This window comes from Thamnophis sirtalis, unplaced genomic scaffold (genome assembly GCF_051295495.1).
Source record: "Thamnophis sirtalis isolate CommonGarterSnake01/CBP01778 unplaced genomic scaffold, rThaSir2_p1.2 scaffold_13, whole genome shotgun sequence".
NCBI classification, from domain to species: domain Eukaryota; kingdom Metazoa; phylum Chordata; class Lepidosauria; order Squamata; family Natricidae; genus Thamnophis; species Thamnophis sirtalis.
The window spans coordinates 1414914-1431587 of record NW_028261393.1 but is presented as its reverse complement, the minus strand read 5'-3'; the positions used below and the strand labels follow the sequence as shown (position 1 = coordinate 1431587).

Sequence of the window (16674 nt, the reverse complement as noted above, 5' to 3'; positions counted from 1 at the left end):
TCTGTAGCAGGGGTGGGTTTCAACCGGTTCGCGGCGGTCCCTGCGAACCGGTTGGTCGCCGAACCCAGAAGTAATTAACTTCCGGGAACGGTGAAGGGCGCGCCCGCCCGCCCGCGGTCCTTACCCGGTTTTGACGAGTTCTGCGCTTCCACGCATGCGCAGGACACATACAGCGCCTGCGCGATCGTCCAGGAGCAGCTGGAGCGTCGCGCAGACGCTAGTACGCATGTGTGCACCGCGCGCGTGCACGAGGACGCCACCGGCCCCGTTCCAACCGAACCGGTTGGAACGGGGCAAGAAACCCACCCCTGGTCTGTAGGGTTGTCTGGACACCCCACCTCCCCTCCACAGCCTGTGACCTCCTGGGAGGGGGCTTCAGGGTACCCTAAGCAGAAACCCCAGGCCCACTTTTCTTCCATGCGTCATCAACCCTGTGATCTCTCCTCTGCCCGCTAGGTATGCAAAACGGACAGGGGTTAATAGGTACTCTGTGTGTGTGTGTGTGTGTGTGTCTGTAGCATGTGAATGTGTTAGGTATGGGGAGGTATATACCGTATTTTTGTGGATTATAAGACGCACCTAAATTTTGGGGGGGAGGTTTTTGGCCTCTGCGTGCCTCATTTTCGGCCCTTTTGGGGGGCTTTTTTCTATCCATTTTCAAGACTTTTTCAGCCCTTTTTCAAGGCTTTTTTGGCCCGTTTTGGGGGCTTTTTCTGACTATTTTGAGGATTTTTTCAGCCCATTTTTAAAGCTTTTCTCAGCCTGTTTTTGAGGCTTTTCTTGGCCCGTTTTTGAGGGGGTTTTTCGGCCCATTTTTGAGGCTTTTCTCAGTCTGTTTTTGAGGCTTTTCTTGGCCCATTTTTGAGGTTTTTTTCGGCCCATTTTAAGGCCTTTTGAGGCCGTTTTTGAGCCTTTTTTCAGCCCATTTTTGAGGCTTTTCTTGGCCCGTTTTGGAGGTTTTTTTCGACCCGTTTTTGAGGCTTTTCTCAGCCTGTTTTTGAAGCTTTTCTTGGCCCATTTTTAAGGCTTTTTTCGGCCCATTTTCAGGCCTTTTGAGGCTTTTTTCAGCCCATTTTTGAGGCTTTTCTTGGCCCGTTTTTGAGGTTTTTTCTGACCGTTTTGAGGCCTTTTAAGGCCATTTTTGAGCCTTTTTTCAGCCCATTTTTGAGGCTTTTCTCAGCCTGTTTTTGAGGCTTTTCTTGGCCCGTTTTTGAGGGGGTTTTTTTTGACCCGTTTTTGAGGCTTTTCTCAGCCTGTTTTTGAGACTTTTTTGGCCCATTTTAAAGGCTTTTTTCGGCCCATTTTTGAGGCCTTTTAAGGCCGTTTTTGAGGCTTTTTTCAGCCTGTTTTTGAAACTTTTGTGGCCTATTTTTGGGGGGGGGAACGGGCCGAAAAAAGCCTCAGAAACGGGCTGAAAAAAGGCCCCAAAACGGGCCGTGCGAAGGCCAAAAAATGGCCGGTGCTTCAGCAATCCTCGGTCTATAAGATGCACAGAAAATTTCACCCCCTTTTGGGAGACAAAAAAGTGTGTCTTATAGTTTGAAAAATACAACGTTCGCTTTTGAGATCAGGCAGCCGAATTTCATTTTTGATGTGGGCCTGTGAGCTCCCATTTAAAAAAAAAACGACAGTAAAGGCTTATCTTATCCATTTTTACATTTTAATCGTGATACAGCTAGCCCTCCCCTTACGAAGATTCGCTTACTGACCGTTCAAAGTTACAACGGCGCTTTGAAAAGGGGCTTACGACCATTTTCCACACAAGCGTTGCCTACGTGAGCAAAATTTGGACGCTTGTCAACTGACTCAGACTTACAACGGTTGCAGGGTCCCGTTTGTGTGTGTGTGTGTGTGTTTGTGTTACACGATCCCCTTCTGACCAGTAAGAGGGGAAGCCGGATTCACTTAACAACCGTGTGACTAACTTAACAACGGCAGGGATTTTGCTCAGCGACTGTGGCAAGAAAGGTTGTAAAACAGGGCGAAACGCACTTCGCAAGAAAGATTTGGGGCCCGAATGTGGTCGTAAGTCGAGGACTGCCTGTGCCTGCTTTGAATTGTGAGCTGCCCGGAATTGTTTGCTGAAATAGGTGTCTATAGAAACCAAAAACCAATAAATAAAGTAAATAAATATATATTTATATAAATAAATATGAATAAATCTTCTTGGCCCTTTGCTCTTTTTCTCCAGCTGCAATTTTTTATTTTTATTTTTTGCTCTCGCTCACGGTTTGCACCCGGGATTCTTGCCCTGGGATCTGTGCAGGCAGGGAGCGTTCAAAGGAGCTAGTCCTCATTAAAGATGCACCAGCTACTCCTCCACACAGCCAGGCCGCTGTGTGAAACGGCCTCCCTCCCTCCCCAGTGGTGTTTGTGGAGGTCACAATGGAAGTTGGGCAGGAAGACCCAGCATTGAAAACCCTGCCAGCTGTTAGAAGCAGCCATGTCGGCTCTCCCCAACAGGACCCCCACCCCCAAATGCTCCCCCTCCCACCCCTCCGACTTCTCTCTTTCTCCGGCTTCCTCAGTTCCTCCGGCCGAGAAGTAGCTGCCGCATCTTTAATGAGGACTAGCTCCTTTGAATGCATGCAGCCCTCACCAGGGAAAGCCAATACTTCTGCATTATGATTTATCGATTCCTGTGCCCTGCCTTCATTGCCATGCAGGGGACGTGAGCCAGAGGCACTGGCCGTCTGGGAATCTGGGCCAGGGGTCTGCAGTGAGGACCCGGCAGGGTCTCAAAGAAGGGGGGGGGGGTCGGGAGGTTCCATGCACACACCCCCAGGACTAACTTTGAATGTGACTTCCTTGTGCGGGGGAGTGGGGTGGACTGGGGGGCAGGACAGGACAGGGAAATGGGGCTGGGGGCCTCCTGAGATAAGGGGGACAAGGGGGATTGTGGGATACTGAGCACACAGATGGGCTGAGGAGTGTAATGGGGGTGGGTGGGATTGCTTTGGTCTCGTAGATCATGGGATCCAACCCCCCCCCCCCCAAGTAAATGATGGGCAGGGAGAAATTCCGAGAGAAAAATTTAAGATTTCATTTAATTTGTTTTCCCAAGACTTATACACTTCCTTTTCTTTTTCTCTCCTTCCTTCCTTCCTTCTTTTCTTCCTCCCTTCCTTCTCCTTTCCTTTCCTTTTCTTTCCTTTCTTTCCTTCCTTTCCTTCCTTCTTTCCTTCTCTTCCTTCCTTTCCTTCCTTCCTTCTTTTCTTCCTCTCTTCCATCTCCTTCCTTTCCTTTCCTTCCTTCCTTCTCTTCCTTCCCTCCTTCCTTCCCTTCCTTCCCTTCCTTTCCTTCCTTCCTTCTCTTCCTTCTCTCCTTCCCTTCCTTCCGTCCTCCCTTCCATCTCCTTCCCTTCCTTCCTTCCTTCCTTCTTTTCTTCCTCCCTCCCTCCCTTCCTTCTTTTCTTCCTCCCTTCCATCTCCTTTCCTTCCTTCCTTCCTTTCTTCCTTCCTTCCTTCTTTTCTTCCTCCCTTCCATCTCTTCCCTTCCTTCCTTCCTTCTTTTCTTCCTCTCTTCCTTCTCCTTTCCTTTCCTTTCCTTTCCTTCCTTCCTTCCTTCTCCTTCCTTCTCCTTCCTTCCTTCTTTTCTTCCTCCCTTCCTCCTCCTTCCCTTCCTTCCTTCCTTCCTTCCTTTCCTTTCCTTTCCTTCCTTCCTTCCTTCCTTCCTTCCTTCCTTCCTTCCTTCCTTCCTTCCTTCCTTCCTTCTTTTCTTCCCTTCCCTCCCTGCTTTAGATATTATGGGTTTAGAGCTGGGAGGGGGGGAACCCCGGGTGGGTTCCAGAGCAATTGAACGCCTGCTGACGGTTCCCCCAGTTGACCTTTCAACCTCTCCTTGCTCTTCCAGGTGGAGCTGACCGGCAGCAGCATCTTCGACTACGTCCATCCCGGAGACCACCTAGAAGTGGCCGATCAGCTGGGGCTGAAGGCTCCCCTGGGTCCCGGTCACCCCCACCGCCCCAAAGCCCCCCTCCTGGGCTCTTCTGCCTCGTCCGAGGGTCCTCAGTCAGGTACAGCCACCCTCGGGTGGCTCAAGCAGGCTTGGAGGCTGTCCGGTCATCTGTTGAGTCAGGAAGCACTTGGCACATGCTCAGAGACACCCTCTTCCTCTGGAGGTTCCTTAACAGAATTCCGATGAGCCACGGCTGGCCGATCCCAAACCCCGTAACCTGGTTTGAGGGATGGATGCGACTCCTGCCTGGCTGAGCCCTTAAAACGCAGCTTGAATAAACCATGGTTTCCTTCCGGAGGGTTGTGGGCACCCTTACTCCAGAGTAAGCCCCTGTGCGATGGTCTGAGGAGGAGTTGGGGGGCTCCCTGGGGTGCAGGAGCTGAGCCAGGCCTGGCCTTTCATTGTACCTGGGCTGGGGAGGGGGTCTCGGCTTCACCTCCCCTTCGTCCTAGCCCCCCCCCCCCCCCCCCCGTGAAGGACGGGCAGGGGGAAAGAGTGGAAAACCTCTTGGGCCGCCTCTGCTCTGCCCCCCCCCCCCCTGGATTCCTCTTGGGCCGCCTCTGCTCTGCCCCCCCCCCCCCTGGATTGTTGCCGGCTGAACTTGTTAAAGATTTATACCAAGACGGCAACTGAAAGAGAATAGCAGATCAGCTCACTGTCAAGGCTGAGTCCTCCGAAGGGGAAGGGGTCCTCCAGGAGACGGGCGAGGGTCTCTCGCGCCTTGGTCCTTGGCGTGAATCGGGCAGCTTTGCCCCTCGGCCCCGAAGCATCTCTGGGCCAGGAAGGAAAAGACATGTTTTCTCTCTTCCTAGTTGAGAAGCCATGGAATCTAAATATTAGGTCTTCTCCTCCTTCTCCTCCTTCTCCTTGCCTCTCTCTTTGTCTTCCTTCTTGTCCTCCTTTTCCCTCTTCTTCTCCTTCTCCTTTTCCCTCTTCTTCTCCTCTTTCTCCTCCTTCCTCCCTCTTCTTCTTCTCCTTCTCTTCCTTCTCCCTCTTCTTCTTCTCCTCCTCTTTCTCCCTCTTCTTCTCCTCCTTCCCCTCCTCCTTCCTCCTCTTGTTCCTTTTCTCCTTCTCCTTGTCTTTCTTCTTTTTCTCCTCCTCCTCTCTCTTCGTCTTCCTTCTCCTCTTCCTCCTTCTCCCTCTTCTTCTTCCTCCTTCCTCCTTCCCCCTCTTCATCTTCCTCCTCTCTCTTTGTCCCCCTCTTCTTCTTCTCCTTCTCCTTCTCCCTCTTCTTCTCCTCCTTCTTCCTCTTCTTGTTCCTCTTCTCCTTCTCCTTGTCTTTCTTCTTTTTCTCCTCCTCCTCTCTTCTTCTCCTCCTTCTCCCTCTTCTTGTTCCTCTTCTCCTTCTCCTTGTCCTTCCTTCTCCTCCTCCTCTCTCTTCATCTTCCTTCTCCTCCTCTTCCTCCTTCTCCCTCTTCCTCCTTCCCCCTCTTCATTTTCCTCCTCCCTCTTTGTCCTCCTCCTCTTCCTCCTTCTCCCTCTTTGTCTTCCTCCTCCTCCTCCTTATTCCTTATTAGCCAGCAACCTTAGAGCCTCTTGTAAGCTGCCATGTTGTTAGCAATGTTAAATTAAAGTGGCCAAGTTTAGCCTGCAGAGAAATAAATAACAACCTGTATTGGTGTTTCTCTTTTCCTTGGAGGAAGGGGGGGGAGGAAGAAGAGGAGGAGGAGGAGGAGGAGACAGTGAGGGAGATTCCTCTGAGGCTTTGAGTGAACAAATTCGGTCTTTCCTTCCTCCCTGGTGACTCTTGTGGCACACATAGAAACTGTGATGCTCATACACACCCAAACGCACCCAAACGCACAGCCTTGCCCTTTAGGCTTTTCTAGTTCCCGCGTTGCCGAAGGAGACGAAGGCCTGGAACGCTCCTTCTTCGTCCGCCTGAAGTCCACGCTGACCAAGAGAGGACTTCACATCAAGACTTCGGGCTATAAGGTAAAAAGGTTACGGTGAGGGTTAAATGAACGTCGTTAAGTGAACGGTCGTAAGTCAAGCACCCTTTGGGATCGGGCGTCTCTCCGTGGCCTCTGATCCTCTCTCTGCCTTCCCCCTTTTTGCCCTCCAGGTGATTCACGTCACAGGCCGCCTCCGTTCCCGACGTCCATCCTATCCCCACGCCCACTCGGTGCTGGGGCGGGTGCTGGGACTTGTAGCGCTGGCCCACACCCTGCCCCCCTCCACCCTCAGCGAGGTGCGCATCGAGTGTCACATGTTCGTCTTCCGGGTCAACATGGACCTCCAGATCGTCTACTGTGAGAGCAGGTGGGTGAAAGGGACGGCTGGACGGTGGAGTCTCCGGTCCGAGAGGGCTGGACACTTGCAGGGACAACTTAAAAACTGGACGCAAAAGTAAAGCCCAGCGGAGCACATGGCGTATCCGGAACCCAACACATTTGGGGATGGGTGCTAGCTGTGAATTGCAACTTCTTTTTTTAAAAAATAAGTTTCTTTTTTATTTTTAATTTTCAAAACAAACACAACACATGAAATCTTCCTTCTTTACACACTGTAGAAAGTGTATCAGTTGGTTACAAAAAGTCTTTCGTGCATCTTTTCCACAGTCAACAAACATAATTCATGTTAACTCAAATATTTTAACTCAGATATTTATACATGTTACCGTCATCATACCTCCATTTTCATTTGACTATAATTGTTTAAACGTCCTTCGTCATAAAATATAGCAAGATTTAATACATAACCACATACTGGCATTTCATTTACTATTTCTAAAATCCTCCAATAACACTGAATCCTTATATCCTTTTCTAACTAAAACCCATATTTAATAACAAAATTTTCTATCCTCCTTTCCAAATCATTGTTTACAATTTACATCTCATTTACATCTCATTGAATTGCAACTTCTAGGGCAGGCTGACTCATACCTGGACTGGAACTGGCCCCCCTAAGCCACGTGTTGTAGTCCACAATCCACCTTGGGTGATGACCAGGTTTGGTGACACCCGATGACCACATTTCCTCTCATGAGGAACTGCTCTGCCCATCATTCAAGTAGACCTCGCTGGCTTTGAGAGGGAGGGGAAGAATCTCAACCTCTCATTGACCACGAAAGCTAGTGAAGCAGAAGAGCCATCTTATCTCCTGGAGTTGTGAGGGCTTCATCACCAGATGTTTTCAAATAAAGTGGGCTGGGCGTCCATTTGTCTGGGCTGATGTGAGGGCTCCTGACTCCTCTTCCGATCCTAAGACCCTCCACCTGTCCACATACCCACGATCTGGTAGAAACCTTGAAGGACCTCAACTAGATTGAGGTCAGTCCTTCTGGCCTTGGTGGTCCAAAGATCTGCCTTAACCGTAGATGGTGTCCTTTCCAAGAAGTCCTAGCTTCCCTTAGACGCCTCCTGGAGAAGACCATGTGGATCATCTCCCCTTCGAGACCCCCTACAAGAGTTTGGCCAAGCTCGGCTTCTCCTTTAAATTCCAAGGGCCATTTCTGGTCCACAGCTGTCCTCTCCTCCTCCTCCTCTTCTCCAGGATCACCGACTACATGGACTTAAGTCCCTCGGAGCTGGTGGGGAAGAGCTGCTATCGATTCATCCATGGAGAAGATGTGGAAGGCATCCAGCAGAGCCACCTCGACTGTACGTGGGTGCAACGGGCATGTCGGGAGTGATGGGTCCTGGGCTCCTTCCAACCCCAGAGGCTCCCTTCTTCACCAGGCGTATCAGTATCAGTCCAGGTGGTCCTCGACTTATGACCGCAACTGAGCCCCAGATTTCGAATGGCTAAGCGAGGCAGTTGTTAAGCGAGCTTTGCTCCGCTTTACGACTTTGCTCGAGACCCTTGTCAAGTGGATCACGGCGGTTGTTAAGTTAGTCAGGCGGCTGTTAAGTGAATCTTGGAAGTCATAAAAGGGGAACATGTGACCCCCCGGGGCACTGCGACCGTCATAAACACGAGTCGGTTGCCATGCCTCCGAAATTTTGATCATGTGACCGCAGAGATGCTCCAACAGTCGTAAGTCTGAAAAATGAAGTCCTAAGTCACTTTTTTGCCAGTGCCGTTGTAACTTTGAACGGTCACAAACTGTTGTAAGTTGAGGACTACCTGTATGCTGTTCAACTCCCACCACTACCACCAAAAAAAAACCGGGCAGCTCATAACCATCAAAAACAAAGAGATTCCAACAAAATTACAAAAAGGTCTTAGGAACAACCTCTATTTCCGTGCTGTTCTGTGAGCTGTTTATCAGGTACACTTCTCCTGTCTTGGGAAGCTTTGCGCATCTCCCTGAGCATCCCAATTGTTTTCGTGAAGCTGCCTGGAAAACGATTTTTTAATGATTTCTACGCTGCTTCTCCCGCCAAGAGAGAATTCCCTTTTGGGGAAGGAAATGCAACTGTCTGCAAGTAATGTAATATTTACTCTATCAAATAAATGTGGCAAAATGCTGAAAATACATTTGTTTGTGGAGCGCTTGGCGCTGCCTTGAGCATGGATGTTTCGTTCCAGACATTTCATTACCCAACTAGGGAACATCACCAATGCTAGAAGGTGGTGGTGGTGGGGAGTAGTGGAGAAGAAGGAGAATTGTGGGGTCCTTCGTGCTCTCTAAGCTTCGTTGTTTTCTTGGGGACATTTCATTACCCAACTGGGGAACATCATCAGTGCTGATGAGGATGGGAGAATCCATCCTCTCCAGCAGCCAAATCCTAGATAAGCAGGGATTAACCCCAGACAAACAATCAAAGCAGAAAGCAATACCCGAATGAAGGCGCCACCACAATGACATTGACAGGACAACGTCACTGTATATATATAAACAGGGCACAAAATTCCACCTTCCCTCGCACCGCTGACGTTCCCCAGTTGGGTCACGAAACGTCTGCGAGACCAACCAGTTAAAACACCTGCAGGAGTTTGAATCGAGCATGTGGCTGCGTTGAGTCTTGGCCAAGATGGATGCGGTTCTTTCTGTACCCCTCCGTAGTGTTGAACAAGGGGCAGGTGGTCACCCGCTATTACCGCTGGCTGCAGAAGAACGGGGGCTTCGTCTGGGTCCAGTCCTGCGCCACCATCTCGGTCAACGTCAAGAATCCCTCCGAAAGGAACATGGTGTGGGTGAACTACATCCTCAGGTGAGTGTAAGAATCCGGACAGACCCGTGGCCACTTTTAAGACTTGTGGACTTCAACTCCCAGAAATCCCCAGCCGGCTCAGCAGGTATCTTCCCCTGCTGGGCTAGATTTCTCCATTCGGGGATTTTGTTTAACAAAGAAAAAGAAATACATACCATCACAATTCTGGATTCCCTCCACCTTTGGGGCTCTGGATCCTGCTCTGTCCTCACCCCAGTTTCGCTGCTCCCCCCCAGCCCTCCCCACCCAGCTGGGCCCTTTAAACTGCCGATTCTCCTCTCCCCTCTTTTTCTTGCAGGGATAAAAGCTGTGTGAATGGCCATTGGGCCCAGATGGCTATTAATGGCTGCATTCTCTTTCTCCCCCTCTCGCATAAAGCCAGAGGAAGCATTCTTATGCTAATCCGGCACTTGCAATTGCCGATACTAATGTATGATTTCTCAGGGTGATTAGTATTTTAGTTAATTAGAGCTGTAATTAGAGCCTAATTAACTTTCTTGCAGCAGCCCCCCCCCCCCCCCCCGCCTGCAAGCTCACTTGCCACCCTCCCCCTGCAGCTGCCCCATAAAACTTTGCACGGGAGGGGGTGGGTGGTTGGGTGGGTGGGATTGTTGGGGGTCCCGTAGCCGTCCATGCGGGGGGGGGGAACCTGCAAGAAGAGAGGGGCTTTCTTTGAGGAGGGTCCAAGATTTGGGGGTGTAATACTAGCAAACAGGGCTGAGTGAGAAATCCAGGCTGGGGGGCCCTCTGCAGGGGGGCTTGGTTGCCCCCTTTGCAAGCACGTGGGGAGGGGGGAATTCTGCAGCTTATGGAGGTGGCGGGTGGGGATGGCGTGAAAGGCAGCTGTGCTGCTCCTGGAGTTGCTGACCAACTTTTTTTTTGCCTATCAAGGCATCAAAGGGGGCTTCTCCCCCCTACACTGACTCTCCACAGCCCCCCAGTAGATTCGGAGATGGCAGCTATTAAGCGGTCACTTAAGGGGTGGTGAGAAATCTTGGCCACTTTAAGATTTGTGGACTCCAATTCCCAGAATTTCCCTCCCTTCCTCTTTCTTTCTTTCTTTCTTTCTTTCTTTCTTTCTTTCTTTCTTTCTTTCTTTCTTTCTTTCTTTCCTTCTTTCTTTCTTTCTTTCTTTCTTTCCTTCCTTCCTTTTCTTTCTTTCTTTCTCTTCCTTCTGTTTTCCTTCCTTCTTTCCTTCCCTCCCTCCCTCTTTCTTTTCTCTTTCTTTTTTCCTTCCCTCCATCCCTCCGTCCCTCTTTCTTTCTTTCTTTCTCTTCCTTCCTTCTGTTTTTCTTCCTTCTTTCCTTCCTTCCTTCACTCTTTCTTTCTTTCTTTCTTTCTTTTTTCCTTCCTTTCTTCCCTCCCTCCCTTCATTTCCCTCCCTCCCACTTTCTTTCTTATTCTTCCTCCCTCCCTCTGCTTCCCTCTTTTTCCTTCCTTCCTTCCTTTCTCTTCCTTCCTTCCTTCTGTTTCTTTCTTACTTCTTTCCTTCCTTCCCCCCTCATTTTTTTCTTTTTCTTTTTTACTTCCTTCCCTCCCCTCTTCACTTCCCTCCTTTTTCATTCTTTCTTTCTTTCTTTCTTCTTTCTTTCTTTCTTTCTTTCTTTCTTTCTTTCTTTCTTTCTTTCTTTCTTTCTTTCTTTCTTTCTTTCTTTCTTTCTTTCTTTCTTTCTTTCTTTCTTTCTTTCTTTCTTTCTTTCTTTCTTTCTTTCTTTCTTTCTTTCTTTCTTTCTTTCTTTCTTTCCCAAGAGTTTGCGATTTTAATCTGCCTCCGTTTGTTCTTGGACAATGGAGCGACTGTGGCCCTCCACCACCCTTCGTCCCTTCCTCCTCCTCCTGCTTCCGGCTGCAGGTGGCTGGCTGTCTCGCTCTCATTCAAGTGGGCTTTGAGCGGTTATTTTAATCCTTTGCCTCTTACTTTTGCAAATCAGGAGGCAATTTGCATTTCTTCCAGCGTGGGGGGGGCGAGGGGGGGGGCGAGGCGGCTGAAGGGGCTGGGCTGCCTCCAGTGGTGGACCGACCTCGGCAACACAAGCAGGATCCCATCGGTCAACCCACACCGATTAGGTCCAGGACCAGCAGAATTGAAAAGAAGAAGAAAAAACAGCCGGGTGCCAATAAATACAATAATCACCCCCTGATCTTTTATGTTTTTTTGAAATATTTTCCAGCAAGCCAGAATGCAAGAACATCGCTCTGGATGTTTTCCAGGTTCCTGGCATCCCCGCCAGACAAACGGAAGCCCCCAGCGCAGGGACGAACTTCAAAGGTGAACGCCCTGGAAGGGGGTGTATTGGGGGGGGGTCTGCCACCTTTTGACGGGGCCTGCGGGGGGGGGGGGGGGGGAGAAGACTTCCCGGGGTGGGGGGGGAGACCAGTGATGGCGAACCATTTTGGCACCGAGTGCTCAAAACGGAACGTGCGTGCATGAACACGCATGTGTGCCCATGCCACAGCGCTGGAAATAGCAATAGCCATAGCAGTTAGACTTGTATACCGCTTCATAGGGCTTTCAGCCCTCTCTAAGCGGTTTACAGAGTCAGCATATTGCCCCCAACAACAATCCGGGTCCTCATTTTACCCACCTCGGAAGGATGGAAGGCTGAGTCAACCTTGAGCCGGTGAGATTTGAACCGCTGAACTGCAGATAGCAGTCAGCTGAAGTGGCCTGCAGTACTGCACCCCTAACCACTGCGCCACCTCGGCTCTAAGGACCGGTGCTCACATGCCATTTTTCAGGCCGTTTTCAGGCTGTTTTTCAGATCTTTTTTCGGACTGTTTTTGGCCTGAAAATGACCCGGAAAAGGGCCAGTTTTGGAGGCCGTTCTGAGGCCGTTTCCCAGTTCTCTGGGAAGACCAGCTGTGCGTGTTCATGCCGGGAAGAAGAAGAGCATCTGGCAAACGGCGCACGTGCCCACAGAGAGGGCTCTGCGTGCCACCTCTGGTTCGCCATCACGGATCTAGACGTAACCCAATTCCTTGCAGCCATCCGTCCTCCGGTTCAGTTTCCAGCCTCTCCCGTCACAGGAGTGTCCAATCTTGGCAACTTTAAGACCTGTGGACTTCAACTCCCAGAATCCCCCCAACTTTTAAGACTTGTGGATTTCAACTTTCAAAGCAAAGCTGGCTGGGGGATTCTGGGAGTTGAAGTCCACTGGTCTTAAAGTTGCCAAGACTGGATAGAAATCAAATCACCTAGTTTTTAGTTTCAAAATCAGGGGTGTTTAAGCCTAGCAACCTTAAGATGGATGGACTTCCAATTCCCAGAATTCCCCAGCCGCCCCAGGGGAATTCTGGGAGTTGAAGTCCACGAGTCTTAAAGTTGCCATGATTGGACACCCCTGCTTTATTTTTTTGTTTAGAGCCGCAACATATTTTTTGTGTCGTGGTCACCAAAACTGGACACCGGATAGCAAGCGTGGTCTTACCAAAGTCCATACTTCCCTCTGGTTAACATCTGGTGCCAGGTAGATGGCTGGTTGGGACCTTCCCTCTCTGTCTGACCCTCCCTGTTTCCCCCTTTTCAGAGAGTGACCGGGGGAAGCCCCCGTGCCCAGCTGCCAAACCCCCAGGGACCCTGACCCAGTCCTACCCCAGGAGCGTGGCCGAAATGGGGCGGCACTGCCACCTGGTGGAGAGCAAGCCCAGTGCTCCTGAAACGAAATACCCCCCAGAAGAGGAAGCATCGGAGGACGGTGCCGGCAGCGACGCAGAGACCCCTCCGAGGAAGAGGATCAAGCTGGAGTTCCCTCCGGAGAGCCCCCCATCCAAGGGGAAGGAGCAGACCCCGCTGTCCAGCTCCGAGGACTCCGACAGCAGCAGCGATTCGGAGCCGGAGATGGTCCCCCAGCAGACGGGGGCCTTGGCCAGGAAGGTGAACGGCTACAAGACCGGCGGACGGAAGACCATGGTCCCCGCCCGTCCCTGCACGTCAGAGTTCACCTCCGTCATCCAGACCCAAAAGGGCGCCTCCCTCAGAGCCAACACGGCCCTCAGCATCAAATCGGAGCAGGGCCCCCAGGCCAAAGTGGGGCTCTGGACCTGTCCGGGGGCGAAGGGCAGCCCCGCGAACAAATCCCTCCGCCTGGAGAAGCCCCTCCTGAGGCAGGCGTCCTCCCACTTGTACGTCTCCATCCCCGACTCGGTGCTCACCCCGCCCGAGGTGGACAACGGCCTGGCCAAGGGGCCCTTCGGCGCCTCTCCCCGGGCGGCCCCGTCTTCCTCGGGCGACACGCTCTCGCCTCCGCTCTCGGGCTCCCCCTGCGAGGACCGGGGCGGCGCCACGCCTTTCACCCCGCTGATCTACCCGACGGAGATGGACGTCCTCCAGAGGTTCCACTCGAGCAACGTGGTCGTCCCTTTGATGCATCAGCTCGGCAATCCGCACCCCGGCTCCCCGGCCGGCTCCCCGGGACTCTACGCCACGAGCACCATTCGCTACGCCCCCGCGGACATGACCCTGGCCATGCCCAGCAACATGCTGCCGCCTTCGCACCACCCGCTCAGCCTGATGGACATCAGCAGTGCCGAGGCCAAGACCTCTCGGGAGATCATGTACCACCACCTGCAGCGGCTCAACATGGTGGCCCCGTTTGGGAACTCGGCTAGCTTGGCCCAGATTTCCGGCGGGGCCTTTGCGGCCGCTGACTCTTTGTTTTCCACCCTGCCCTTCTCCGTGGCCAGTGGGGGGATCCACAGTGGGTCAGCTCTGGAGCGCAAGGAGGATTAACGGCGGTCGATGGTCCGTGATCAAATCGGTGTCCTCTTTGCCCACAGAACCACGCTTGAATCCTGCCTGGAGGAGAGCGATCAGATCCCGAGGTCGCTCGGTTTGGTGCTGGGGGGGCTCGCCAGCCTTCTCGAAGGGGGGAGAAACATTTAGTCCTGGAAGAAGCCACTGCCCACCTACGGACCTGCTCATCGCATCCCTTCCCCAGTTCTCAGCGCGAAGGAGAGTGGGTGGCCCGTCGCCCTCTTCTGAAGATGGGTGGTGGAGCGAAATGGGGTGTCCGGGGGAGGATTTCGCTTGGAGGAACGTGGAGAACCTATCCAGGGAAAAAGGCCCACGGACGTATCGAGGGGCACCTCCCACGCCCTTCCGTAGCTCTGTTCCTGCTGCTAGAACCTGACTGATTATAAAGACTCGGGGAAGGGGGGTTTGTCGGTGGTCAAATATAACCTGCATTTATGTGCCAATGAAAAGATGCCCGCCGTTGCCCGCCATGCCCCTCCTCAATGTACTTATTCCAGCCGATCACACCAGCAGTTCACTTCTTTCGCTCCCGTTGGATCAATCCTTGAAATATGCAATAGGGACAAATCCACATTAGGACCCTGCGAGGATCAATCAAACCCACCTGACGAGGAACGTGGCCTCGTGGTCCTGCTCTGCACATCGGCAAACCTTTTCCAACTGGGATTTTTGCGGATGCGCTGACCTGGATCTTTGGGGGATGTGGGAATTCATCCCTGAAGGCGGAGGACTTGTGGACTTCAACTCCCGGAATTCCTGAGCCAGCCATGCTGGGAGTTGAAGTCCACAAGCCTAAAAGAGTCGTAGTTCCCCCATCTTTGCTTTCTGGGTATTATTAGTTGGATGCCTTTGGGAGGAAGCCGAGGGGCGTGGGTCGACCCCTTAACGCTCAGTTGTGACGGAAAGAGGCACGCTTCTTCGTTCCTGCCAGGAGTCTGGAGTGAGTGGTGAAATCACTTCTGAACCCATCTTAAGATGGAGTGAGCCATGGGAGGGTGGCAGAGTCAAACACGCAGGGTTCTACCACAAAATCGCGGAGGACAAAATCGCGGTCGACGAAAGCGCGTATGTGACGTCATCACAGCGCGACGGAAAAGATAGAAAAATGTAAAAATAAAGCGAAAACCTTACCCTAACCCCCCCAAACCTAACCCTAACCCTAACCCTTAACCTAACCCTAAACCTAACCCTTAACGTAACGAAAAACCTAACGCTAACCCTTAACCTAACCCTAAACGTAACGCTAACGCTCTAACCCTAACCCTTAACCTAACGCTTACCTTTATGTGAATCCGCTTGCTGTAATTTAATTTTTATTTCAATTTTTCGATCTTTTTCGTCGCGTTGTGATGACGTTACATACGCGATTTCGTCGACCGCGGTTTTGTGGAACGCGGTTTTGACGGGTCACGAACACGCAGAAGGTGCCATGTTCTCTGTGGTCAGCCACGAAGAAGCAGGACCACAGGCCACGTTCCCGTGAATCTGATTTATTCCTCAGGCCTGTACTGAAGAATCTAGTCAACTCACGGCCAGCGGTAAACTGGAGCGAGGAAGGGTGAACGGAATTTGTTAGGTACGTGTAACATTGGTAACTGCTCCTTCCTAAGCTTCCAACACAGAGATCAGATCAGATCAGCCCAGCATCTAACAAACAGAGAGAGCTAACAGTCATTCTGGCTCCCTCTTATGGCCGATTGAGGAAACAGCAACCAATCACACTTTACAGTATGATTTAAAGAAACAGGTTATATTATTTGGTTCCACCACAAAACCGCGGTAGACTAAAGCGCGCTCGACGAAAGCGCGTACGTGACGTCATCACAGCGCGACGAAAACATCATGCTGTGAGCGGTAAAGTTAAAATTAACGCGAAAACCTTACCCTAACCCCCCCAAACCTAAGCCTAAGCCTAACCCTTAACCTAACGCTAACCCTTAACCTAACCCTAACCCTAACGCTTAACATAACCCTAAACCTAACCCTAACCCTTAACCTAACCCTAAACCTAACCCTTACCTTTACGTGAATCGGCTTGCTTTAAAAGCGCTTTTTAAAGCGCCCTTTTTTCTCCGCGGTCGTATTTGTCGCGCTGCTGATGACGTCAGGTACGCGCTTTAATCGGGCGCGCTTTAGTGGACTGCGGTTTTGTCGTGCCACGATATTATTTATATATTGCCAACCCAACTGTTAGAATTATATTCCTAACAGAATCCCAAGAAGGATTTCGACCTGGCCCATTTTGTGAGGCTGTCAAGGATTCCAGACTGATTCCTTTCTTGACTCCACCTCCAGGCTCTGCCTCTCTTTCTCCTACACCAGGGATGTCCAACCTAGGCAACGTTAAGACCCGTGGACTCCAACTCCCAGAATTCCCCAGCCAGCACACTTTAAGACTTGTGGAATGGCCAGCTGGGGAATTCTGGGAGTTGGAGTCCACAGGTCTTAACGTTGCCCGCTTGGGCACCCCTGTTGTACACGCGTCACCCAATGCGTGGGTGATGTAGAGATGGTTTTCCCAGTGATATCAAATCAATCCTGAGCTATTAAATTGTTCTGTTTAATAACCGTTTTGTTATTGGAATTGTTATCCTAGCTATCCAGCAATTGAACAAATGCAAAAATGCCGCCTCTTTATTAAGGGCCCTCTTGAGGCCATCCGTTGGCACTTATAATAATCTCTAGGTTGCCTTTTGGATCGCCCCCCCCCCAATAAAAGTACTTTTGTTCCTTTTTTTTATGCAAAACCCCTCTTCAATCCTTTCCCCAATTCCTACACTGAAGACCCAGCAGCAGATGAGGAGGGCTGGACCCCGTTCAAGCTGGCTTAGAAAAGGGGGCGATTCGAGTCAGGGCAACGCG

The 16674-nt window shown here is 51.3% G+C and overlaps 1 protein-coding gene across 1 annotated transcript in view; it reads left to right on the top strand.

The window, feature by feature from the left end:
* Positions 1-14535, top strand: part of NPAS1 (neuronal PAS domain protein 1) — a 33425-nt gene extending 18890 nt beyond the window's left edge. Inside the window, exons 5-11 of the mRNA XM_087728293.1 lie at positions 3853-4015; positions 5777-5892; positions 6023-6219; positions 7456-7562; positions 8912-9059; positions 11231-11328; positions 12587-14535. Coding sequence (XP_087584419.1) covers positions 3853-4015; positions 5777-5892; positions 6023-6219; positions 7456-7562; positions 8912-9059; positions 11231-11328; positions 12587-13788 — 2031 coding nt within the window. The 3' untranslated portion in view covers positions 13789-14535. The remainder of the gene's footprint in view (positions 1-3852; positions 4016-5776; positions 5893-6022; positions 6220-7455; positions 7563-8911; positions 9060-11230; positions 11329-12586) is intronic.
* Positions 14536-16674: the final 2139 nt, after the last annotated feature.